Below are 26,079 nucleotides of genomic sequence, written 5' to 3'. Positions count from 1 at the left end.
AAGGATGACGTAAGGGGCCAGACACAACATCTACACAACCAGACACAGAAGAAGGAAAAAGAAGATATACAGAAACAGGAAAAGGTAAAATCCAAGAGGCAAAAGGTAGATGGAATACTTTAAGAAAAGCTGGCTAGAAATAAACTAAGCTAAGGCTGGACATTCATAAGAAAGAATAATTCTCTGTGTAATTATTTGGGAGCTGGTTGGTGAGCCCCCCCCCAAAAAAAGTAAAGAGTAAAGAAAATTCAACACCTGTATGTTGTGTTTCAGATGGTATACTAGACTCTGGAGATGTAGCCATGAACACGAGGGTTAAGATTAGTTCTCACCAACCTTACATTTTAGAAAAGAGAATAAAAATGATCGCACAGTTACCAGAGGAGTGGTAAGTGGTACTGGTGAAAATTATCTGTAACACAGAAGAACCTAATCCAGATGGGTCTGAGACAGTCTTCGAAAGTCTCCTGCCCACATCAGAATGTCTAAGACACTGACAAATGACATGGATACCATGGAGCTTTGAATGAAGTTCATATTTTTATTTTAGTTTATTTTAATAAATAAACTTATTTTATTTATTAAGCAACATAAATTTATTTTAGTTGCTTCTCATCAGAGTTGAGACTTTTTAAACAATATAGTTTAAAAAACAAGTATTGGCCTAATAATGTCTTTAATAGAAATTTTCAGATCGAGTACCATTCCTTTACAAAATGAAATGGAAATTTGCATATATAATTTTAAATAGTAATATTATTTATATTAGCAATTGCATTTCTAAATATTCAAGGCCTAAGGAAGTTATGATATATACCGAGAAGGTGAGAGTGAGTGAGGGAATATATTCACTTTAATGTTTTATATAAACCTAAATCTTAAAAGCACCCTAAATGTTTAAATGTAAAGATTTAGTTAAGAAATGTGCGGCGTGCTTTTTAAATGTTATTAACTTTTGCTTTTTGAAAATTCCATACATGTATACAATGCGTCTTGATCATACTCATTCCGTACTTCTCTGTTTAGCTTCCCCCTCAACAAATCTTTGATCTCCTTTCCAAATTCTTGTCTTTGTAAAAAGTGGTCCAATAAGCCTATATAGTGCCACATGTGTGGGGGATCATCCATAAAATCATAGACTAGCTACTAATGGCTACTCCTCCCAAAGAAAACTGACTGCCCCTCCCTCAGAAGCAATCAGCTGCCCTTAGGTCCTCAGCTTGCAGTGGGACATCAGGAGCTCCTCCCTGGTGTGGATGAGATTTTCAGCTCTTTTGATCCCACAGAGGACTTGTGAGAGTAGCCATAGCGGCTCTGAATTCATGGTATAACAGCCACGCCACGTCAAGAGACCAGCCTTTCCCGGCACGCCTCCTCCTCTTCTCTATCTTGTCCTTCTTTCTGCCCTGTCTTCTGCCCCAGTCCCTGAGCTCAAAACTGAAGCGATGACATAAAGTCCATTCATGTCCGAGCCCCCACACTCATTCTCATTCTTTTGACGAGGTTCAATACTCTGCAGTCACCGTTACCCACTGCAATAAGACATTTCTCTGACCAAGGTTGCGAGCAGCGTACGACTACGGATATAAACATAAATATTTAGAGAGTTTGAAAACATGAGTGTTAGACAAGCAGCATTCCTAGGTTCTCCCCTGGGGCCTGTGACTGCCTGACTCACGGAATTTGGTCATGTTTACTATAGCAAGAATGAATGCCTCCTGTGAAGCAGACCTCAACCCTGCAAACAGTATTTCCTCTATTGCAGCGTTGGATATATCCTGCCTAGTAGACATCCATTATGGTAGCCTTTAGGGTTCAGAGCAGGTCACTGGTGTCTTTTCTCCCCCTCAAGTCTGTGCAGCATTGTCTGGCACTGTGAATGCTAGCTAGCAGGACAAGTGTTTCCTGGTCAGTTCAAAATGGGTTCCTAGAACGTCCCGCAACTGAAGAGTGTGCTATCTTTACAAAGAGTATCTCACCAACTACTTCTGAAGCTCACCTCAGAACAACGGTGATAGCCTGTCTGAAAACTGAAATTTGCAAACAAATGGATGGAACTGGGAAAAGTATGCTTGGGGAGCTCACCCAGGCCCCCAAAGACAAATGCTACATGGTCTTTCCGTATGTGGATGCTTGCTTCATCACCTCAATGTTTGCTTCCGTGGTTACATTAGCCTCTCATTTTTGGTACTGCCAATTTTTCTTCTGTTTGCCTCTTCTGTTCGGTGGGTTTATTTTGTTTCGAAAACATGTTTCATTATTTCAAATTGGTCTAGAACTTTCTACGTAGCCGAGGATGACCTTGAACTCCTAATCTTCCTGTCTCCACCTCCCAAATGCTGGATTGCAAGCATGTACTAATACATTCTGTCCCTCTGCTTTTCTCTTATGAAAATATTTGTATTTAATTCAAGGTCCATCCAGTTAAGCCCAGACAACTTCCCCACCTTAAAGTCCTTAGCCATGTTTGAAAATTTGAATTTTGCATCATCTCGTGATGTTCACAAATTCCGGGGATTACCTGAGGGTGTCTGCTCAGAGACCATACTTCAACTGTCACAGATGACAATGGCCATGACACCCTGCAACAGCCTTGAAAAAAATGAATAAAACTTTATTTGAGAATAAAGACATTGATTGTTCAATGAGATGTTGAGACTCAGTTTTGAAAAATATCTTGAGTAGGCCTTGCGATCCATCTCACACAGGACATCCCTTGCTGTGCTTAGGTAATGTATAAGTCTGTAGGTTTGTGTTTGCTCATCTTGGGTTTAAGGTTTAAGAATTCAAGGTTCTTGAGGATCAATATATATTGAATGAGGAACTCACAATTCTCAGCTGAACTTATTTATTATATATATATATACTATTCTGTGATATCTATCTATCTATCTATATATATATCAGGATAGTATGCATTGCTGTGGTTGCTGTGTATATGTTTGAGTATAAATAGGAGCATAGATGTGGGTGAATGTGTGTAGTATTTGTGGGAGGTCCAGAGTACCTTCCTTGGATCACTATGCATTATTGTTTTGTTGAAGCAGGGTTTCTCACCAAACTGATTCAGATAGCCTCAGCTAGCCAGCTTGCCCAGGGTATTCCTATCTCAGCCTCCTGAGTCCTGGTATTACAAGTGACCTCCAAGCCTGACAGGTTTCTATGTGGGTTCTGGGAATTTGAACCCTGCTATTGACGCCTGCTCAGCAAATGCCTTATCTACTAAGCCATCACCCCAACTAGCCCCTTGTTTATCTCTTACACTTGTATTGTGTGTTCATGTGCACACAGGTGCACGCATAGAGGCGTGCACATATGCGTAGGGCAGAGAAAACTGTGGGTCCCATTCTCTCTAGAGTCTCGCGAGTGAGGGGTTCAAGAATCAGACCAGAGCCCCAGGGATCCCTCTGCCTCTGCTTCCCTGGCACTAAAGCACAAGCATGTGTTGGGCAGTTTTAACAGGTTTGGGGGACACAAACTCAGGTCCTCATGCCTACAAGACAAATACTTTACTGCCTGAGCCATTCTCCCATTCCTCTCTGCCTGGATTTTAAATATAGTTACTTAGTTCACCCATTTATGCAATATATAATCAATGTACCTATACGTGGGGGCAGTTCTCTCTTCTGAGACCTGAGGACTAACTTCCATTTCCTCTTCATTAACCTTTTCCGTTCCTCAGAGGGAATCAGTGAGCCTTTGGCTAGGTGTCTGCAGATCTGTGCAAACATCTTGCTTACACTGAACCCCCCCCCACCGCCCCGCCCTGTCCCTGGACCTTCTTCTATTGGTCCATTCTTTCCCACAAACTGGGACTTTCTTTCGGACAAACTGAGGCTAGAAACTGCCTCAGTTCCTTAATCCTTTACATTATAAATACAGATGCTAAACATGTGGTAGATGGTGCTTACCAAAACCAACTTTAGACAAAGGACCCTTGTTACTTCCTTATGTTTGTAGACTTCCATTAATATTTGTTCTTCCCCGGCCCTCGGAGCTTTCCGACCCTATCTTTTCTCCTCCTTAGATAGCTAATTTTTGATTGACGTGGAGCCAATGCTGTAGCCTTCTTTCCTTCTCAGTTTCTTGCTGATCTTTGTTACATCTCTTTTCTGGTATCTTTGGCTGACAGAGAGCTAAATGGACAATTGATTATCTACAGACTTTCAAAGCTATTTGGAGAAATATTTTTCAAGACAAGGTGCTTTCCGAATGCTACCCCTCTCGTTCTTCATGTCTGTCAAGTTGCTGGGACACATGCTGAGTAGCTTGGTTAGAATCCACCCCACAGTTCTCTGGGTATGCAAACAGACCTACCTTGGAATGATCCCCAATCCCAGACATCAGGAAACCACCTTTTTCTTCCTCCAATTTCTATGTAAGAAGCATATAGTTTCTTTCCTTCAAGACAATCTGCTATACTTCTTGCCGAATATGTCATTTCTTTTCCCCTATAGTTTGTCGTACATTGTATTAAGACCATATTTCCACGTGTAAACTCTTTGAAATGCTTTGATGTTGAGGCTGGAGAAATGTCTCAGTGGTAGAAGACTTGCTGCAGAAGCTTGAAGACATGAGTTCAAATCTCTAGCACGTCTATAAAAAGATCAATATGGTCGCACATGCCTAGAACCCCAGCACTATGGGAAAGGCAGAAGACAGGAGGATTGCTGGGTTTGCTCGCCATCAGCCTAGCTCCAATAAGCTAAGCTGAGGCAGCTTCCTCTGTCTCAAATAAGAGAGACAGAGAGCGGTAGAGCAAAACAGGCAACGTCCTCCTTTTCCCTCAACAGGTGTGTGTACAGAGACTTGCTCACCTGCACACACACATACACATGAGTATGTGTACAGAGACTTGCTCACCTGCACACACACATACACATAAGTATGTATACAGAGACTTGCTCACCTGTACACACACATGCACACGAATATGTGTACAGAGACTTGCTCACCTGCACACACACGTACACACAAGTATGTGTACAGAGACTTGCTCACCTGCACACACACGTACACACGGGTATGTGTACAGAGACTTGCTCACCTGCACACACACATACACACGAGTATGTGTACAGACTTTTTCACCTGCACACACACATACTTACGTGTATGTGTACAGAGACTTGCTCACCTGCACACACACACTCACACGTACACATGTGCCACACAATGTACCGCATTCTATCCAAAGACATACAAAACAAAAAATTATAAATTATAAAAATAACTAACTTTCCAGAAGGTTGAGTTACTCCAAAATTCTTTGCATTTCCTGGGATGTCCTTCTAGCCTAGGCACAGGAGGAGCGCAGAGACCCAATAGACAGTATCTTCTCCCTTACTTGCAGAACATAGATAGGGAAACTTCAGAGGGCTCATCACAAAGATGTGACAGACCCAGGCTACCCTATGTGAAGCAGATCCAACAGCCCAGGATCTCCCAGAATGCCAGCACAAGCAAGCATTCAGAAGAAGAGCTTTTATTTTATTTTATGTTATTTATTTTTCTTACAAATCTTGCACTCGGTAGAGGCTTTACCACCGCTGCAAAGAGAACTTGCTGTTACACCAAGTATGAACCCCCCTGAGCACAGGAGATAATGATAGGGTTTTAGGGCTGAATATAGATTACTCCTATGGATCCAGAATCTAAATAGCCGGGAAACTCACCCAACTAGAAAAGCAACATAGAGCAAGTAAAAGACATTTTCAAAAACCAAACTTCCAAGAGATGTTACGACTAGCTTTGTATCTATTTTTTTCCCTAGACTCAATACATGTGTGGTGCTCATGTTTATCCTTAATAAGCCCTCCCAAGCTCCCACTGCATGAATCATCTTTTAAAATAACTGCAGTGATCTTTAATTGAATATAATATAGAGACAGAAAAATTATAACGAAATAAATATCTTTTCCAGTGTCATAGTTGAAACAACTTCTCTTCCTATAAATTCCAAATTTCTTCAGGTGGATCATGGCCATGTGCTTATTATTCCTACCTATTAATTGATACTAGAATCCAGCTTCTACTTAAGAAAATTATCAAAATAATGTAAAAAACAAAGCGAAGGTGCGTATGGTGTAACAGATGATGAAAGTTTATATCTGTTATTAAACTGACATAATTAAATAACATAAATGCAAAAACCTCCAACATAAAATAATATGTAATAGATGAACTATTTTCTCCATGAAATTTTGAAGCACAGAATAATAATGCTGTATTCTTCAGGGTCTTGTTTCTTCTGGAATAAATTACTTAAAATGAATATCCTAAAAATAATTATTAATATAAGCCATTATGTTTATCTTTAATAATCAGTGTAAACTGCAAAGTAAATGTAGCTTAACTGACTTCCTGTGCTGTTGTATTTGAAGACTGAAGGGTCACAGTCGAGTTTGCAGGTGTGCAGCGGATCTTCTCACCCTTGGCTGGGTTCAAGGTCAGCGTGTGCAAGGTCTGTCTTTTTCTGAATGATTTCTCCCGTATGGAGAAGACTCAAACCTTACAGTGCTTCTTACAATTCAAATTAATGGGATTTTGTTGGGCTGTTATCAAATCTCATCAAAGTAAGACATTATTGCTATTTCTTCTACAATCCATTTCTGTTTCTTTTTTTTTCTTTCAGAAATTGGGCACTTAATGTGATTCTCCTAAAATGAATTCTATCAAAAATCAATGTGTGAAATGTGTTATTGTATTGTACGGAATCATGCTGTTCAGTGTTTCTGAGGAACCGTGCCCTTCTGCTGTAATTATAGATGAGTTCTAGGTGATCTAACCTAGTGGTTCAGATAATCTTAAAAACAGAAAAGTGATCAGTTAAGAGGATAAATAGGTCTCCATATCAAGCAAAAAGTTAAATGATTTCTCTAAGAGTCATGGCACATGAATCCACACTTGGCATGCTCCTTTGTAAGATGCTGCTTATTTGGGTTGGAGTTTGAACACCCATGGCTTACTGAATTCGATCCAAATTACATCTGCATCATTTTATTGCCAAGTTCAATACGTTGTCTGAAAATGTTATTGTGTCCTGAGAGGATATCCCAAGAGAGACGCATTCGGGTCTGTTTTATTCTGTTCCTCAATCCCGAGAGCGTCTCTCACACACATCTATCGTCAGTCACAGTACTGTAGCTTTGCCAAAGATGCTGGACCCTGAAAACATGAGCCCAAGGGTTACTACCTTCTGCTCCTTCATGAAATGCATTCAACAGGCCCTTATGTTGGAGCTGTGCCTAAACTGATCAGATCAGAGTAAATAGAGTCAGTTCTGGATTTCATTTTTGAGAGGCGATATCATCCAGCCATAATATTAAAGAATAACCCCATATTTTGTTCCTTTTTGGCTTGAAAGAATATTCTAACTTTGGAAGTTATATAAATTTGGAAGAATATTATAATTTCAGTTGTATTTTTGTATCTGGAGGAGACAGCCACCAAAGCATATTAAGTGGAATTTTGCCATAAATAGAAAAATAGTCCTCAGACCATTGACTACTACACGGAATTTGTGTCCATATGTGTTTTCAGTTTGGTTCCACATCCTGGAAGTTTGTTTTAGATGAATCTTTGAGTAGAAATACTAAGGGGGAAAAAAATGGAAGGTGTTAAATAGAAACTTTCCAAGCCAAGAAGCCTGCTGCAAGCTTTGCACGAGACGCTGTCTCCACCTAGTGGTCGCTCTTGAAACTGCGGCTCTGAGCGTTTTCTGATGCTGGGTTCTAATTTATGTTACGCACATGCACTGTCATTATAGCTGGGCCTGCTAGTGCCATTACAGCTAAGGGTCTGTCAGCGCTTCATTTATAATGCAGAATATTAAGAGGTCTATCGCTTTTACATAAAAGCTCATGCTGCGTTAGAACTCTGAAGTCTAATGGCTTCTGCTCTGTGGGAATGTTCAGCGGCGGATGCTGAACTTGGCCAGCTCGTTTTAAAGACACCCTAATGAGCTGAAGTTACAGAGGTACTACAACCAGAATGACAATTTTTTTTCCTTGCTTGAGAAACTTCAGGAATTGACTACGGAGTGATATTTTTAGAACCAAGCCTGTCTATAAGATGTAAGCTGCATATGTGTGTGGAGTCAAGGTTCTGTATTCGAGTCTTCACACTTGAAGATTAGATAGTACTTAGTAACTTAGATGTTGCTTCTCACTTGGACAAAAACACATGACATAAACCACTTCAGGAAGGGAAGGCTTATTGTTGGTTTACATTCCAGAGGTTACTGGTCCACCCTGGCAGGGACAGCACAGTGGCAACAGCAGGTCACTCAGCGGTGGAAGGAACATATGTCTGCTTGTATCACAATGGCTGACAAGAAGTTGAGAGGCCAGCTGACAGCCATCGAGACATGCCCTTATGGTAGTACATCCTCCAGGTAGGACCATGTCTACAAGTTTCCTCAACATCCCAAATGAGCACTGCTTGCTAGGGACCAAATACATTCATCGGTGAGGAGCATTCTACATCCAAACCATAATATTCTATGCAGGCAACCATATGCTCATGGTCACCATATACAACAAAGTACATTCAGTCCAAGTCCATAAGCCCCCCATATTCTTAACATTCCAACACTGATACTATTCAAGACTTCAAAGTTTCTACTGAAACTCAGGGCACTCTCTTAACTGTGAGTCCCTGAAAGTTCTAAAAAAATTTAAAAATTAGATATTTGTGATATACAGTGACACAGGATAAACAATCCCATTTCAGAAAAAAGTAAAGGAACTTTAGAAAGATTAGACCAAATGCAAGATCAAAACTCAGTAAGGCAAGCACCAAGTACTGTGGTTCTGTGTCTGGTATCTAGGGTTTGTGGTAGTCAGCCATGTTCTGGTATTCTTGTGAAGCTGGCTCCTAAGCACTGGCAGCACCCATGGGTTCTTTCTTTGTTGGCAGAAGTTTCTGTCCCATCCGATCCTACAGCTGTTTAGTCTCAAAGAAACACACAGAGGTCTACATTAATCATAAACTGGTTGGCCTATTAGCTCAAGTTTCTTATTAACTAATTTTTACACCTTAAATTAGCCCATGATTCTTGTCTGTGTTAGCCACATGTCTTGGTACCTTTTATCAGCAAGGCATTCTCATCTTGTTCCCTCTGTGTCTGGGTGACAACTGTAGACTCAGCCTTTCCACTTCCCATAATTCTCGTATTCTGGTCACCCCGCCTATACTTCCTGCCTGGCTACTGGTCAATCAGCATTTTATTTAAACAATAAAAGTAACAGGGTACAAGACATACAGCACCCCCCCCTTTTTTCTTTTGGGACTGACTGGCTGCAGGACCGGGTAGGACAGAAATCCTTCAAGACCTTACACAGGCCTATTTCAAAGGTTCTCTCACCTCCAAAAACAACACCACCATCAAGTGTACCAAGGTGGATCAAGTTTAGTAACAAGTGGGTCAAGTATGCCCAGTGGATCGAGTGGACCAAGTGGATTGAGCGTACCCAGTAGAGCAAGTGTACTGAGTGTATCAAGTGGGTCAAGTGTACGAAGTGGAGCAATGGATCAGGTGTGCCACATGATCAGTGTGGATCATTCACATTCAAGCCCCAGCAAAGATCCAGTCCTATACCCAGCATACAACATGATCAAGCGAATTTGATTTAGTTTAGACTTTTCTTTCTTTTTTTTTGTAAATGGTAACAGATTTTTTTGAGAATATGGTCATTTAAAGAGTTCAGTAGTCCATACCCCTGTTTTGGTGTTTTAATTTTACCTTCCTAGTAAATAATTGCCTACAACAAGGTTTACATCCTCAATGTGGTGTGTGTGTGTGTGTGTGTGCGTGTGCGTGTGCGTGTGCGTGTGCGTGTGCGTGTGCGTGTGCATGTGAGTGTTGGGGCCAGCCAACTTGAATAGGGGAGCGAGGATTAAGAAAGAAAGACAGCCTGGGAGGTGGTGGTGCACGCCTTTAATCCCAGCACTAGGGAGGTGAATCTCTGTGAGTCTGAGACCAGCCTGGTCTACAAGACAGGTGCCAAAGCTACAGAGAAACACTGTCTCAAAAAAAGAAAGAAAGGAAGAAAGGAAGGAAGGAAGGAAGAGAGGAAGGAAGGAAGAGAAAGAAAGAGAGGAAGAGAAAGAAAGACAGAAGATAGAATCAGGAGGGCTCTCAGTGAATACTGAAGATTTATATCTTATAGCCCTTTTATACCCAAAGCAAAATTCCTAATCACTGACCACATATGAATATATTTACACAACTCTTTTATCTACATGTTTTTTCAAAGTGCCTGCCTTCTTGAGTGATGTTTGCCACTGTTGTTCATAGCTATAGGAAGTGGGAACACAGCGCTCTGGTGCAAGCTGAGAAGTGCTAACATGTTTGAGAGCCAGCCTTTGTGACTCAGCCTGAGTCTCTATCAGTAGCTAATGTTTTGCAATGCTTACTGTTCTGAAATAAAATCTTTACTTAAGATAGCCTTCCCATCAGCAACAATAAAGCTAGTCAAATAAAAATAACTTGAAGGCAAAAGTATTGCGCTATCACTTCTCTAGGCAGTCAGTCAGCAGGCACGTGCTGCCCCTATGCCTGGACTCTCTTGAGTACGGGAATTGCAAGCACCGAACTATGCAAATGCGTGGTATTGGTAGCTCAGCTATCATGAGGGCAATAGACAGAGAATAAAACAAGAGGGGCTGTACTGGCAGACTGTGAGTCTTGCATGGGTGTGAAAGGAACCAGAAGGTTGGGAGAATGAGAATGTGATAAATGCAATGGTTCGGGATAGCTGGTGTTTCTAAATATCTGGGATATTTGGGGGAGAGGTGTATGGAAAAGATTAGTATAGGAAAGCTAGGAAGAATGAGATCTACAGGCTTCCTACCTCTGTGCCCAGGGTGATTTGATGTGTGGAGGATAAAATGCCACATAAAAATGTGTCAAAGAAACCAGGTTCTTTTTTTTATATTTTTTTTGTGGTTTATTTAACTTTATTTTATGTGCATTGGTGTGAAGGTGTCAGATCCCCTGAAACTGGATCTTCAGACAGTTGTGAGCTGCCATGTGGGTGCTGGAATTGAACCCGGGTCCTCTGCAAGAGCAGTCAGTACTCTTAACCACTGAGCCATCTCTCCAGCCCAGAAACCAGGTTCTTAGAGATGGTTAGGCATCCAAAACAGAAAATAAAACCGACATGAGTTAAAAACACATGTTCCTACCACCCCAGCTTGTGGCAGCAGGAGCTTACTGCCATCTGGGGTTGTTCTGTAACCCTTGACCTGTTCAGTCTCTAGTTCTCTTTAGACTCCCTTCCAGGTAACTGGATGTCTGCTGCCTTTTCTGCAGCTAACCATCAGAGATCGGTATGAGGAAGATGATAGAGAATGTTCAGACAATACATGCAAGGTTCCACCAAGGAAATGGGCGTGTCCCATCACCACCCTGGCTCCTGAGAGCTGGCTCCCAGCTTGACACCTCTTGGTTGGTTGGAAATGTTGTCATCTCTTGGTTTCTGGCACTTTATGTTTGTTGAAGGATGGCTGAAAAGCCGGGTTCTTCCACATAAGACAGATATTATATGTAGTTTTGATGGGGCTGGATGACCTTAGAAATTTTCCTGTCTCTACAGATCACCATCTCTGCTTGGAAAGTATGGATGATGTCCTGTTTCTGTATCATTTACTCTCAGTAATGGATTAAATTAAGAACTGTCCATAATTTTATCCTTGGGATCAGTTTGACTTATATACAGTGATTAGTCTCCTGCCATAATATTATATCTTATTAATATTGATATATTAATAGTGCTATATCTTTAATTATAAATAACATTGTTGTATTTCTTCTTAAATAACCAGTGACTGAATTTATTATGAAGGTTTTCAACCTGTCATATAAATAATTAATTGGCTTCCCCTATGCCGTGGTTTAGAATGTTTATATAGCTCAGACATGCTCTTTTCCATGACCTGTTAAATTATGTGGGTGAGAACATACATGCTTTCTACTTCCTTTATCTGTATTTATCTGTATTCCAAGTCTGAATATTTTCAGAAATTACATGATCAGAATTCCTTTTAACTTTCTTTTTACTTATTCTTTGTCTTTCACATCATGCATCTTGATCCCAGTCAGTTTCCCATCCCTCTCTATCTACCCTCTGCCTTTACAACCTCCCCCGCAAAATAAAATAAAATTTAAGAGAAATAAAAGAATAAAGAAAGAAAACATTCCCACCATGGAAACTGTAGTGTGACACAGTGAGCCACACAGTTTACCTTCTTGTCCATGTATTTTTGATTGCAAGTGTTTGTGGCAGAGAGTCATTGGTCTGGTTTGAGATCTCTGGTTTCTGCTACACCATCAATACTGGACCCTCAATGGTACTCCTCTTGGATAGCCTGTTGTCACCCTGTGTCATGGAGATCCTGCAGCATTGGGTCTGCAGGTCTGGCCCCTTCATGTCCTCCAGTAGATCATAGATGGGGTGAATATTGGCATGAATCTACTTGTAACATGAGGGGCCGGCTTGTTGGGGTTTTCTGTCCTGCCCAGTTCCCACAACTGTTTAGCCCCAAAGAAAATCACACAGAGATCTTCATAAGTTATAAGCTGATTGGCCCATTAGCGCAGGCTTCTTATTAGCTCTTATGACTTATATTAACTCATTATTCTGATCTATTTTAGCCATATGACTCGATCCCTTTTTCAGCTGGCAGGTCACATCCTGCTTCCTCGGTGGTCTGTGCGGGACTAGGAGGAATCAGCTTCCTCCTTCCCAGAATTCTCCTGTTCTCATTGCATCACCTCTACTTCCTGTCTGGTTTTCCTGCCTATACTTCCTGCCTGGCCAATCAACCTTTATTTAAAACATGATTGACAGAATATAGACAATTCTCCCGCACCACCAACTCATAATCCTGGTTATGGGCTTGGGTAGTTTGCAGGGTTGGTTAGTCTTCTAGCTCTTCCCTGTCCTCATGACCAAGGTGAGCTCTCTGGCATTGCCACTTCTAGTTCACCCCTTGCTGCAAGGAGCAAGGAGCAGGGTCAGTCCTCTTGCTTTCATGCTCTCGGGGTCAGCTCTTCCACATCTACACCGGCAAGGCCAGCTCTACTGTGTTGTCCAGCCAAGGTACGGTGGCCACTCTCCCAAGTGCTGGAGCTGGTAAGGGGCAGGGATAGCTTATGACCTCTGGACAAACTCTGCCACCTACCAGAGACAGTAAGGGATGGCAGGGGTGGAGGGCATCTCTCCCCAACCCATACCACCACATGGCAAGTGAGGGATGGGGCAGATCTCCCAAGCTCACATTCTCGGGGCCAGCTCACATGTACCTCTGTCAATAGGGTCAACTCTACTGTGCTGCCCTGGTGAGGAGCAGAGCCTGCTCTCCCAAGTGCTGCAGCTGGCAGGGTCAGGGCAGCTCTCCCTCCCCTATGACCCCAGGACCAGCTCTCCCATCTGTCACAGATGTTGAGTCGGTGGTAGAGCATCTCTACCCCACCCATGCTGCTATATGGCAGATAAGGAGACTGGCCCGACCGCCCATGGTCACCTTCTCAAGACTGGTCTTCCTGCTCCTCTGTCAATAGTGTCAGCTCTACCATGTTGCCCAGATGAGATGCAGAGCCTGCTTTGCTGAGTGCTGCAGCTGATATACAGGAGAGTCAGCTCCCTCGCCAGCTGGAGGCAGAAGGGGTGAGGGAGGATGGCATCTTTCCCTTGCCCCTGCCACCAGACAACAGACGAGGGAGGCGGTACCAGCTAGCCCACTCTCTTGCCCTCAGAGTTGGCTCACCTGCACTGCTGTCTACAGGGTGAGCTCTACCGTGCTGCCTAGGTGAGGCACAGAGCCTGTTCTCCTTGAGCGCCAGTGAGGGGTTGGGTCAGCTTCCCTGGTCCTGCAGGTGGGGAAGGGGCAAGGGAAGGAGGGCGGGTTTTCTCTCCCGTGTCACCACGTAGCAGATGAGAGTGGCCGGACCCGCTCTCCCATTCTTATGCCCGCCCGCCCGCAGAGCCACCTCGCCCATGCCCACAAACAGGGTCAGTTCTACTGCGCTGCCCAGGTGAGGTGTAGGATCCTCTCTCCTGAGTGCTTCAGCCGGTGAGGGGCGGGAATTGTTCTCCCTAGTGCCGCAGCCAGTGAGGGCCAGGGCGGATTCTGTTCAGCCCTATCCTCTCAGCCTCTGGTGGTTCAGGAGCCATGAACATCAACACCACAGAAGCAGCCAAATGTGGGCCCCACAAGCAGCCCTAGCACAGATATCACCACGGCCGTGGGTGACAATCAAGTCACCCACCTCTGCCTGCTCTTAACCGCTTTCCCCTCTTCAGATACGCCATGTCCACGGGACATGGACCATTCTCTCCTTTCCCTCTGTGAGGGCCACAGTTCTGAATCTGTTCCTTCTTGACCAAAGGTCAGAGTGGTCAGCTCTAATTTTGCTCCTCAAGGATGGACAGATGATTGACCAAGAGTGTGGCTACTCTCCAAAGGCCAATCTACAAGATGTTTTACTAGGCCGTGGTCATCAGGTGTTTTGAGATGTGAGGAGGTTATCACGCTTGCTTGTTCATTGTGTCATGGGAGTCCAGTGCCCTTCCATTCCGTTTTGATTGCGGTATATAAAAAGTAAACTTGGGACTGGTCACTGGGCGGTGGTGGCACAAGCCTTTAATCCCAGCACTTGGGGGGCACAGGCAGGCAGATCTCTGTGAGTTCAAGGCCAGCCTGATCTTTAAGAGCTAGTTCCAGTTCCAGGACAGCTAAGGCAGTTATACAGAGAAACCCTGTGTCGAAAAAAAAATAAAAATAAATTAAAAACAAAACAAAACAAAAAATCAAAATAACCTTGGGGCTGGTCTCTCTTGATGCCCTTCCAACTCTATCTTCTGTTTCTCATCTATTTCTTTCCTTAATCTACACCCCCTTTCTCTGGAACGTCAGGCCTGACACCTCTCCCTCTCTCCCTCTTCCCTGCCCTCGCCGCCATACTACTCCATCCATTTGCTCACCATAATTGTGCTTGTGACGCCTGGCACGCCTATGTTTTCTCCTTGGAGCCCAGGACAGACCCTGGCACGCATGTGGGTCTCCCTGTCCCATGCAGTCTAACATGGAGCGGAGCAGGACCATGCTTCCCCCTAGTTAACAGGGTTCTTACACCAGTAATATTCACATGCACACTCTACCCTCACTTTTAATCTTTTCTATAGCAAATGCTTAGTTTGATTTTCTATTTTATCTTTGTTGTAATTTTATTAATCTGTACTTATTTGCAAGAGACGTAAGAATTCTAGTTTTCTTAAAAATAATTGTTTCTCATACTTAATATTTAAAAAAAACACTTACATTGAAAACTAATTTGGGAATTTAAGAAACTATAAACAATTATCATAATCAAAGATTTTGCTATTTTTACTATATTTTTATTTTAAAATATTTGTTCAACTATTCTACTGAAGTTTTATTTTCTAAATTTTTAGTTCTATTTGGATATTATATTTTCCCAAATATTTTATATGGTACAGTTCAAATTTTTTTAAAAAATAATTATTTAATAGAGTGTTTTATTGATTTGCCTTCTCTAGCTCTTTTTTTGGTTAGATTTATTTAACTATATTTTCTGTGTGTGGGTGTTCTGCTTGCATGCATATCTGTGCACCACATGTGTACAGAGACCTCAGAGACCTCAGAGACCATTGGGTTCCCTGGACCTGCTGCTAGCCTCAAATGTTGTAAGCCACCCTGTGGATGCTGAGACTTGAACCCAGGTCCTTAGGAAGAACAACCATGTTCTTAACTGCTGAGTCATCTTGCCAGCCCCTCTATTTAACTCACAAACATGCCTTTAGAGTATAAATTTGCTTTGGCTGTAATTCTAGGTATGTCATACAAATTTCCACAGACATAATTTTAACTGCTTACCAAATAGCTATTGATCATTTTTTTCTCCAACTGGCAAAATAGCATTTTGAGTAAGATACTGTGCTTTTAAGAATAGTATGTTGTTGATATTGTAAAATTTGTACTTTTCTGTGTGTGTCATTTACCGTGATCCATGTAAATTAAAGAATGTTTTGTTTATTTTTGTGTCTGGATGAATGAACAGTGGGTGTGTATTTGTTCATGTATGAGGGCATACACATGTCTCCATGTGTATGTGTATAAGTCAGATTGGGTGTTGGTCTCCCCTCTTACACTTTAGGTGGGGTCTGTCTTGTTTGCTGCTGATTATGTACTCCAGTGAGCTGGGTTGCAAGCCTCTGGGGTAATGCCCTGTGTCTGTCTCATCTCTGTAGCAGTGCTGGGTTTACAGCCACGGACTACTGTAGGAGTGCTGGGTTTACAGCCATGGGCTACTGTAGGAGTGTTGGATTTACAACCATGGGCTACTGTAGGAGTGTTGGGTTTACAGTCATGGGCTACTGTAGGAGTGTTGGGCCTACAGACACAGGTTACTGTGTCTGGCTTCTATGTAGGTTCTGAGGATCCAAATTTAAGTCATCAGGTTTATACTGCCCATATGTGACTATATTGAAGTTTACTTTTTTCATGTGATGCAAATATTTTTAATACTATAGGAGTTGCTGAGAAGGACATTCTCTGAAAGCAGACTATAATATGTATAAGTAGTAACAATTACGTTTACTAATTTCAATGATAGAATACTTTAATTAATTTTTAGTTTCAAAATAAGATCTTTCTGCATATCCCTGAGTGGCTTTGTGATCCTCCTGCCCCAGCCTCCTGAGTGCCCGGGTAGCAGGTGTATGCCTTATTGCTTAAAAACTTACAGGCTGCAGATTTGCCTAGCATGTGGGAGGCCCTGGATTCAATGCTCACTACTATAAACACACACACATACATGCACGCACATATAGTTAAAATTCACCTAATAGTTTGAAGTCTACTGGAAATGTCATAATTCCTCCCACAATAAGTGTGTGCACATTAGTTTTCCTTTGACCACCAAGGAGTTTCACTGAATTTTTCTATTTCCACTGGTTTTTCTACCTATGTGTTATTATGTATGCCACTGTCATTGTAAAATGACTTTGATACTTTGTATTTTGCCTTAGTTTTTTTTCTGTTATGGCATTGCCAACTTTGACTCAATTTAATTAGTTTCCTTCTTTTTACAATTAGTTAATTTATTTCTAAAACATTCATTCATATTCTTAGAAATAGCAAATGAACAGACTGGGAATCTTAATTCCAGTTGAGTCTTTTTCTGGCACATAGCAGATATTCAGTGAACCTCAGACTGTGGAATGACCTTTAACCTTGCTACATCTCGCTTTTGTTTTCTGTTTCATTCTAGGTGGGCCATAAAGCATAACAGTACCAGAAAGCCCTGCCAATGGAAACACTCCAAAGTTGAGAATCCTCTGTGGAACAAGCTCACTACATGTGGCTAGTCCTTCCCAGTTGCCAGCTTAATGAGGTTGTATGGCTTTATTTTATGTTTTAAGATCCGGTATCTGATCAGGCTTCTGAAAATGCCATGTACCTTTTTATTTCACTATTTTAAAAAAATATTGTTAATTCTGTTGATTACTGAAAAGAAGTGTGTGAATGTTTCCTGTGGGAACAAACTGAGCTGGTTTTCTCTTGCGATCCCTCACGTTTTACTTGCTAAACTTTGAAACACAGGTCCTAGGCACACATAGGATCAGAGTAGTCTGCTTTAGTCAGTCTTGTCTTTATGTAGAAACTGTCTACTTCTAATAAAAAGATCAGTATTCAGTGATGCTGAAAACATCTTAAAGTTTTGTTTATTGTATGTCGTGCGTGTTTTCTTTCCATCATTTTGCACTTTGGTTTTGTGTATTCTTCGAATGGATGGGCCCAATACTCAACTTATGAAGTTTGTCTGCCAATGTCCTCTCTAAACTAAAGCGTCTAGCCTTGTCTGTCCTAACTACATGTGGACCTGACTTTCTACTTTTCATGCCTTATCTTCCCTTCACCTCAGTCTTCTATTATATCATGGATTTTTTTTTTGTCCTGATGGCGTTTTTCTCCATATATTAGGTTGTACATTGTTTTTTCTATTATTCATTCTTTTTGGAGGGGCAGTGTTATTGTAACTATCCTAAACATTCTAACTTGCATAAACAAATGACCAAAATGCAAAATTAATAAACATGTTTTATCTTCTCTCAAGTAATAGGACCATTAAAATAGTTAGTTTCAACCTTATGATTTCTGATATAAGGAATTCTTTGTCATATATTTAAGTTGTATCTCAAGTCTCCACAAGATATTGACATTTTTGCATGCAGTCAATATATTTCCACTTATTCTAAAGTTTTCACCTTACAGCTCAGGTCCTCCACCTAAGGTTACTTTCCTTCTGGCCTGCTTGCCTTTCATTTAGTTGGTGCCTAAAAGTGAAGTCTCACCTGTCTAAATGTGCCTCTGCGGCACCCTTGTTCTTGTCAGACTATACCCCCAAATTCTTTGGCCCTTACTTGTAAAATGAAGAGAAAGAACTGAGGCATTAAATTAGCTAGAGTTAGATGGATGGACTGCATCTTCCAAAATGACTGGGTTTTGGGGTCCTGCTGCTTCTTGAAATGTTTGGAGGAAAAAAGTACTTAGCAAGCAGAGAACTCAAATTAAACACAACCCATTTCACTTCAAGCCTGCGTCCATTTCATTTGAAAAACCCATATTTCCAAGTCCTTCTTCACATAATTGATTTGGAAGTTTGACATTCCTGTTGTGGAATTCAAAACACTTTGGGCATGTGTTCATTAATTTTATTCTGGATCTGATCTCCAGTTTTATGTTGTATCTATTGTTTGTAATGTTTTAGGTTTCGGGAGGAGAATAGGAAAATAGATGTGGTTTCTGAGTCCCAAATCTTACAGTTTAAGGACAGGCTGTAAGAGAAGAGAAAACAAGGCAGAGAAAGGAGGCCGGCATGCTGAATAAAGAGTGGAGTGAGGAGAGACACGAAACCTATGTAACAAGCTTTGTGTTTAAGTAGTGAAGGCTGCCTGTCCAGGAAAAGCGAGCCAGGCTTCATAGCCTGGAGGGGCCTGAACATTGAGTCACAATATTGAATCTAGGGAAAGCATTTAACAATCACTGAACTGAATGAGTATCCAGTTCTTTTAATTTCATGGCAAGAGTGATTCAACACAGTGATGATGAACGGAAGTGGTGAGAAACACAAGCCCTGTAGGAACACGAAGCTGTCTTCCTTGTGCCTCAGGCTGCATACGTGCTGCACCAGACAGCTGATCTGAGAACCCTTCCCATGCAAACGCCTCTTCTGGATGCTCATTATCCTAAAAGGAAATTAATAACATTTAATAAAATGTAGTAGTAAAGTACAAAATTTCGTGCATACAGGACATCATTGTTTTATAACATATTAATCATGATAAAAACACAGAGAACTAACACATTCTTTTGGCTTATTCTAAACAAACCAATGGTTTTAGTCTGTTTATTTTATTCAGGAATGTTTAGTTTATTTAGGAATAGTTTATAGGAATGCGCTCTCAGGTTATTTTCTAAAACCTTGAAGAAAAGTTATAAATTGAGAAATTAAGTTTTAAATCTCCAAAGACAAGGAATAATGGGATTTTCCTATTCAGGGATGATATCGTTAGAATTAGCAAGTTTAACGAGAGTTAAGATTTTGGTTTGCATAACAGGATAATGATCTTAAAACTACTAAATTAAAATATATCTATTCAGATAGACCAACGATAGAAGAAAGTTAAAAGTACATGTTTTATTAATCTGTTGAGATATGACTTTTCAGTGACCAAAGATGTAAAGGTAAACATGACGGGTATCTGAAGATGTAAGACAGGGTGATGTGTCTACACACGGACCAGGAACTCTCTCACCAATGGTGCACCGTCTTTCAAAATGTCAAGCAAACTCAAACAATTTTTAAAAAAGGAAATGGGGAGGAATGCAGCCTTTAATGAACAAGCAAGAGAGACGAAGATTAGATTATTACTAACCAACGAAGAGGGGCCAGTGTTTTAGAGAAGGTGAAGTCATCGGTTATGAGCTCACTTCTGAACCCGCTCATCTGTGTGTGAAATGAGTTAAAGGGAAAGCAAGGGGAATTACCCACTTAAAGGCGCACCAGGGCCCCTCAGGGTTCTCCTGACAATGCAGCCACGCTGGAGAAAGGCCTGAGCACAGAGAAGACCAATAAAGAAATGAGGGGGAAGGCCAGAATTCCAACCGAGAAAATGGAGGGGGAGAAACAGCCGCAGCCAGTTTAATTAAGCATGTTTTTGTTGTCCATCATTATCCTGAGGCCGTATTTCTCTATTTGCATGAAAGACAAAGTCAATGTCTTGAATGGGAAAGCAGGCATAATGGCAAACCCCTATCTACGATCCTAGCACTTGGGACGCTGAGGCAGGAAGATTGTGATAAGTTTAAGACCACCCTGGGCTACATAGATGGTACCATGTCAGCCAGGACTCCATAGTGAAACTTTGTCTTAGAAAAACAAACAAAAGCCAATTAAAGAACTTGTAAGAACAAGAATTAAGATATTTTAATATTTTATTTACATTTCTTCCTCTCTGTGTGTGTGTGTGTGTGTGGGTGTGTGTGTATGTGTGTCTGTGTGTGATGGTACCGTGTGTTTCCCTTGGAAGTTCCTATGAAAGTCAGAGGACAACCTGTAGGAGTCAGTTCTCTCCTTCTACAGTGTGGGTCCAGGGGATTGAACCCAGCTCATCAGCTTTGGTGACCAGCACTTTTACATGATGAGCCATCTCACCCACTCAAGAATTAAAGTATCATAAAAGGAAGAATTGATGTTAGTAGCTCAGATATTTAGAAAGCTAATTTTTCATTTCTGGCTGTTTCTTTGATGTCTTACTCTGAGAGAGGGGTAGGGGAAAGTGATCTTTGGGGTTTCTTCCTTCTACCTAGAAGTCAGAGAAACCACTTGAAGGTGGTAGAGCATCCACTGAGCTGAACTACCACTGTCAGAGGCAACCTGGAGGCTAAATAAATCAAAACTATCACATCTCAGATTTGTTCCTCAGAAATATAATGTCGAAATTACTTTGATATTGCTATGATAATGACCAAGCCAACTTAAAAAGAAAACATTTGATTTGACTTTACAGTTTCAGAGGGTGAGAGTCCATAATGGCCAAGGGTCAGATCAGATCAAAGGAATACCTAAGAGCTCATATCTTGAGCCATAACCATAAAGCAGAGAGAAAGTTAACAGGGAACGGGGTGGACTTTTGAAATTTCAAAGCCCACCCTCAGTTACGTCTCCTCCAACAAGATCATACCTCCTGCTCCCTCCCAAACAGTTCCCCCAAATAGGACCAATCATTCAAATATATCACCCTATGGTGTCAGCCGCTCTCATTCAGTCACAATGAGGTGTCAAGAAACTCATAGTTCCAAACCCTTTCTCTATAAACTCGCAAGCACACAGGCTAACAGTGAGAGAGAATCATTTCGCTTGTTTTCCCCTTCCATGATTCAAAAAAGGAGAAATGTTAGTCATTTTACACTCAAATATCAGTGTGAAATGAATCTGTGTTTGCACCTGTGTGTGTGTGTGTGTTTGTGTGTGTGTGTGTGTGTGTGTGTGTGTGTGTGTATAAACCAGAAAGTAACCTTAGATTTCTGTCCTCGTGGAGTTTCTATTTGTTCTTTTTATAGACAGCGTTTCTCATTAGCTTAGAATTGAGAAGCAGGAAAAACTAAAAACTAACAAAAACAGCATTCGGTTTATGGAGTTAGGAGAATAACAGGAAGAATGAACGGTTAGGGATTAGGTAGTGGGCTAGAAATGTAGCTCGGTGCTGGAGTACATTCCTAGCATGCATAAGGCCCTGTGTTTGAGCACCAATACCGCAAAATATGCAAAAATTAGAAAGAAGAAATAAAATAAATCATAAAATTCAAAACTGACAGACCAGACTAGATGGCACATATACACAGAAACATCTGAACAAAAGACAATCTGTTCTTTGAAAATATTAATAAAAAATGTATGTATAGCCATACTTATAAGAAAATTTGGAGAAAAGAAATAATTTTAAGAATAAAAGAGGATATACCTGTATCGCTACTTGGGAAGGTAAAGGGATATTATAAATAACTATATGCTAATAATTATAGTAATTAATAAGATGGTCAAATTTTTAAACAAAAAAAATTATTAAAAAGGAGTCAAGAAGAGAGCAAAGGGGCTGGTGGGCTGGTTCCCTGGATCAAGGTGCTCGTCCATCCCTAGGACCCACACGGCATAAGGAGAGAACTGCGCTGCCTGGTGAGCTGTCCTCTGATCTCTAGCACACCACTGCACACACACAACACTCTCCTGAGAGCAACACAAATTTAATTAAAAGGAGACAGGCAACATGAGTGATCCATCAGCCATGGGAAAAAAGTTAACCCACAGCTCCACCATGGCCTCATTTTTCTGATTCGTTGAACTAAGCTCATAACAAACAAAAAATTCAGAAAACAAAAAGCAAAGAAATATCTTCCAGTTCATTTCACAAGAGTAGGAAAACATTGATACCACCACTGATGAGGATACTAAAAGAACTTTGTATGCTAATTCCAGTTACAAATATCTGCAAGTATCTTAAGGAAACTCTTAGCTCACTGAATTCAGCAATCTATAGACACTGAAATACACAGGGGCTGGTTTGAATAAATGTCAGTTGACCTTTATGCGGGAATGTAAGCTTAAATTTAAATGAGAAAATTAATGAATGTAATTGACACATAAATGATGAAAACACAAGTAATATAAACACAAATACAATTAAAAGAGTTTTGTACGACCCAACATCTGTCTAGCACTTTAATGGAGATGCTTCAGATTGAAGCTAAGTTCTCCTCCAGTTTCTGAGCTATCACCATGCCCCATCTTACATCCTAAAAACGTAGCAAAATGGGACTTTCTTAAGTGTACATAGAACATCTGTACACCAAACAAATTTTGAAAAGCTGACTTAAATGTATAAGAAATGGCAGAGGGTCAACAAAAGTCAATATGCAAAGAAGACAGGATACCGACCGAGATTTACCAGATAAGGAGTGTCGCCAGATGGAGTATACTGGGCATGGTGGACAAACTGGCATGCTGAAGAGAATGGCACTCACAAACCAGGGTGGATCCTGACAGTTTTCAGAATGGGCATGATGTCTCCAGGTGAGTTAATGCAGGGGGACGGACAGAAGAAAGAATGACAGAGAGGAAGGAAAGGACGGGTAACAGCAAGCTTGTCTTTTGCTGGACATCGTCTTTGACCACAGTCTCTTCCGTTTACTCTGCTTGCTCCTCTCAATCTCTGTAGATAGCAGTTTGATCCCCAGCCATCCCAGCGTGCTCCTGAGCCAACCTTAGTTTCATTATTTCCCACACATCAGCTCCACTCATCCTCGTATCTGATAAGCACGCTACTACCAATCCTTTGGTGCATGGAGGCCAGCACTCTTACCAACAGCGCTGTGCCCCCAGCACCCAAACAAACAAAACAAAATACCCCAATTGGATTGACCCAGTATTACAACTATATCCTAAGGCTTCGGCACTGTGGTGAGCCCTTACTGAGTCAGGGTCTCCTCTTATGAGGTCCCTGTATCTCCTGCCTTCGTTACCAGGATTTTCCAGCTGATGTCTAAGCAAGGCTCTGCTGTTCTTCAATGTATAGATTATTCTGTCCAACTTACGATTTTACTTTGTTCCCCAAATAAATAATCAGTAATTATTTGAAGAGTGGGTGAATTAATGATATGAGTAAAAGTTTAGTCAAGTAATATAAAGTCACAAATAATATAAATTCCGCAAAGGAAATGTTTGAAATGTGTTTGTTATTACTTCATCATCTTAGTCTGGTTCTTAATACCCCTCCCCCCGCCCGTGTAGTCTGCTCTGCCGCCTTCATGGAGTTCAAGATGATATAATTTCAGGCTATTGTAAAATTCCTTTTCACACGTTCTTCATTTCCTTCACACTGGCTAAAAATACTTCACACAGAAGGGAAACCAAAGATACTTGAGGTTAACTAACTTCTGCTTTTCTAGAATGCTTCTTTCCTTTGATAGTTTAAAAAAATGATCAAGTTTAAATTTAAAAAGTTGGATACTTTTTAAAAAGTGATCAATTTTAAATTTAAAAAAAAATCACTGGATTTTTTATGCAAAAAATACCGACAGTTTTTTGGAATGGCTCAGATGTCCAATTTTTGCTGAACGGATGAAGAATTGAAGGTCCACAAGACTCATATTATTTATTGTTCTTTCATTCATTTTTGAAGGCATTTGATTGACCAATAGAAGGTCTACTGGTGCCAAACAGCCCTGCCATGAAGAGGCCGGTTTGTAAGACACCAGAGCAGTTTGTCCCTGTGAGACTCCAAATCCTGAGGAATGGAGACAGGAGAAAGAGCAGACCCCTTGTTATGGGCCCAGATGTCTCACCGAGATGGAGACTACAGTAAGTACAACACCCATTCCCACTGACCTTCCAGGACACTTCCCAGCTTCTACAGGTGCCAGGCTTCAGCTTCAATGTTTCCTGGAAGGATTATATATTTATGTACAAAAAAGGTCCCATTTGAAGATGAAAACAGACATGGTTTTCTTTAGTTTCTTTATCAGGAACTTGAACTGTCCTCTGTTTTCTTCCACACACGAACAGAAGAATGCATTAGACAGGAGTAGTGGCTGCAGTTCAAACAGCTCTCTCTACGTTTTCAGGTAGTGCTTTTGTTCGAGTTCTACAAGCACATGTAGATACAAGTAAATTTACAATATGCTTGTTAAATTTGGAATTTAAATTGCTTAATGATTATTGTAAGTAACTATTCATCTATCTTTGGATTATTTAAGACCACAGTTCTCTTAAGTACTAGGAGAACACTGATCTACAAATAAGTCATCCCAGACAGCCTATGTTTCTCTACCACTGGAGACCAATCGCCTGCTGTATGTTTCGATTTTATGGATTGTGGGAGAGCTTTGGTGGGAAGAATGAGTTAAACACATTGTTTCTCATATAATTACCAGCAATGTTACCTCTTGACCTTTCTTCTGAGATCTTTAGGATATCTGAGGCTGCTGATAATAGTTTAATATTACTCTCTTCACATCGATTAAATATACTTCATACATCACTGAACAATGAGTAACTTTCAGATTGGCTGTCCACTGAACTGCCTGTAAAGATGATAAAGTAAAAAATTAATCTTCAAAGTAAAGTCAAGCCTGAAATTGAAATCTTTGACGCATACATCTCATAATTAGCTCATTCTGCTCAATGTAAGATGAGAGGGTAATGCCCTTAAAGAGAGTGTGACTTTTCGCTCACACCCGAAGCTAACACATCATTTCTTCCCCTTTCTACATTTATGCTTTTTTAATCTTATTTTTGTACCTTTAATTGTAATTATGAATTATACACAAAAAGCATCTATTACCTTAGTGTGTAAGATGCTTAGCTCACTCAAGGAATTCAGAAGTATTTTGAGAGATTAGCAAATTTGAACATCTATCTTGGCAGAGAGGATGTGAACTGGCCATTGTCCGAATGCTCTGCTCGTCGAACAACGTGTTGAGCTGTCAAGTATGCAGATAGTAACGCGCCACTTTGTTCAGCCCAAATTACTTTTGCCCAAATAATTAAAATAACCTGACATCCACTTGACAAAATTATTCTCCCAAGGAGAGCTCAGTCTTCCTTTGCTGACTGAGACAGCTTTGTGCAGGGTCATCTATAGCAAGTCCCAGAGCTGTGAGGAAATACTGGCTGACAAAAGGTTTAGTTAGAAAGACATACTCAAGAAGGGACATATTAGAGTCTGTGTACTGGCATCTTATTGGGCTCTCTTTAACAGACCCAACTTCAGTATCTTCCAGAAGAAAAGATTTGAATGACACGTGAAATATTTGCTCACATTCACATAAGATTATTTATTTTATAAAGTTGAGCTATTGTGAGTATGTATGTATGTATGTATGTATGTATGTTTGTATGCATGTGTATTATGCTAGAATAGAGATAGAAATCTATTTTAGCGCCATCCTGCTCTGGCTACCTGCTGTCCTTCGGTTGTGTAACAACCCACT

The 26,079-nt window shown here is 40.9% G+C and overlaps 1 protein-coding gene across 1 annotated transcript in view; it reads left to right on the top strand.

Moving 5' to 3' along the window:
• The first annotated feature begins 8,250 nt into the window (after positions 1-8,250).
• Positions 8,251-26,079, top strand: part of Dcdc1 (doublecortin domain containing 1) — a 71,900-nt gene continuing 54,071 nt past the window's right edge. The window contains 3 exon segments of the mRNA XM_085696728.2: positions 8,251-8,395; positions 17,300-17,422; positions 24,270-24,448. Coding sequence (XP_085552854.2) covers positions 17,387-17,422; positions 24,270-24,448 — 215 coding nt within the window. The 5' untranslated portion in view covers positions 8,251-8,395; positions 17,300-17,386.

The sequence above is a fragment of the Myodes glareolus genome, chromosome 10 (genome assembly GCF_982192425.1).
Source record: "Myodes glareolus chromosome 10, mMyoGla1.1, whole genome shotgun sequence".
In the NCBI taxonomy this organism is placed as follows: domain Eukaryota; kingdom Metazoa; phylum Chordata; class Mammalia; order Rodentia; family Cricetidae; genus Myodes; species Myodes glareolus.
Note: the sequence above shows the minus strand (reverse complement) of the source record. Positions and strands in the feature narration are given on the sequence as shown.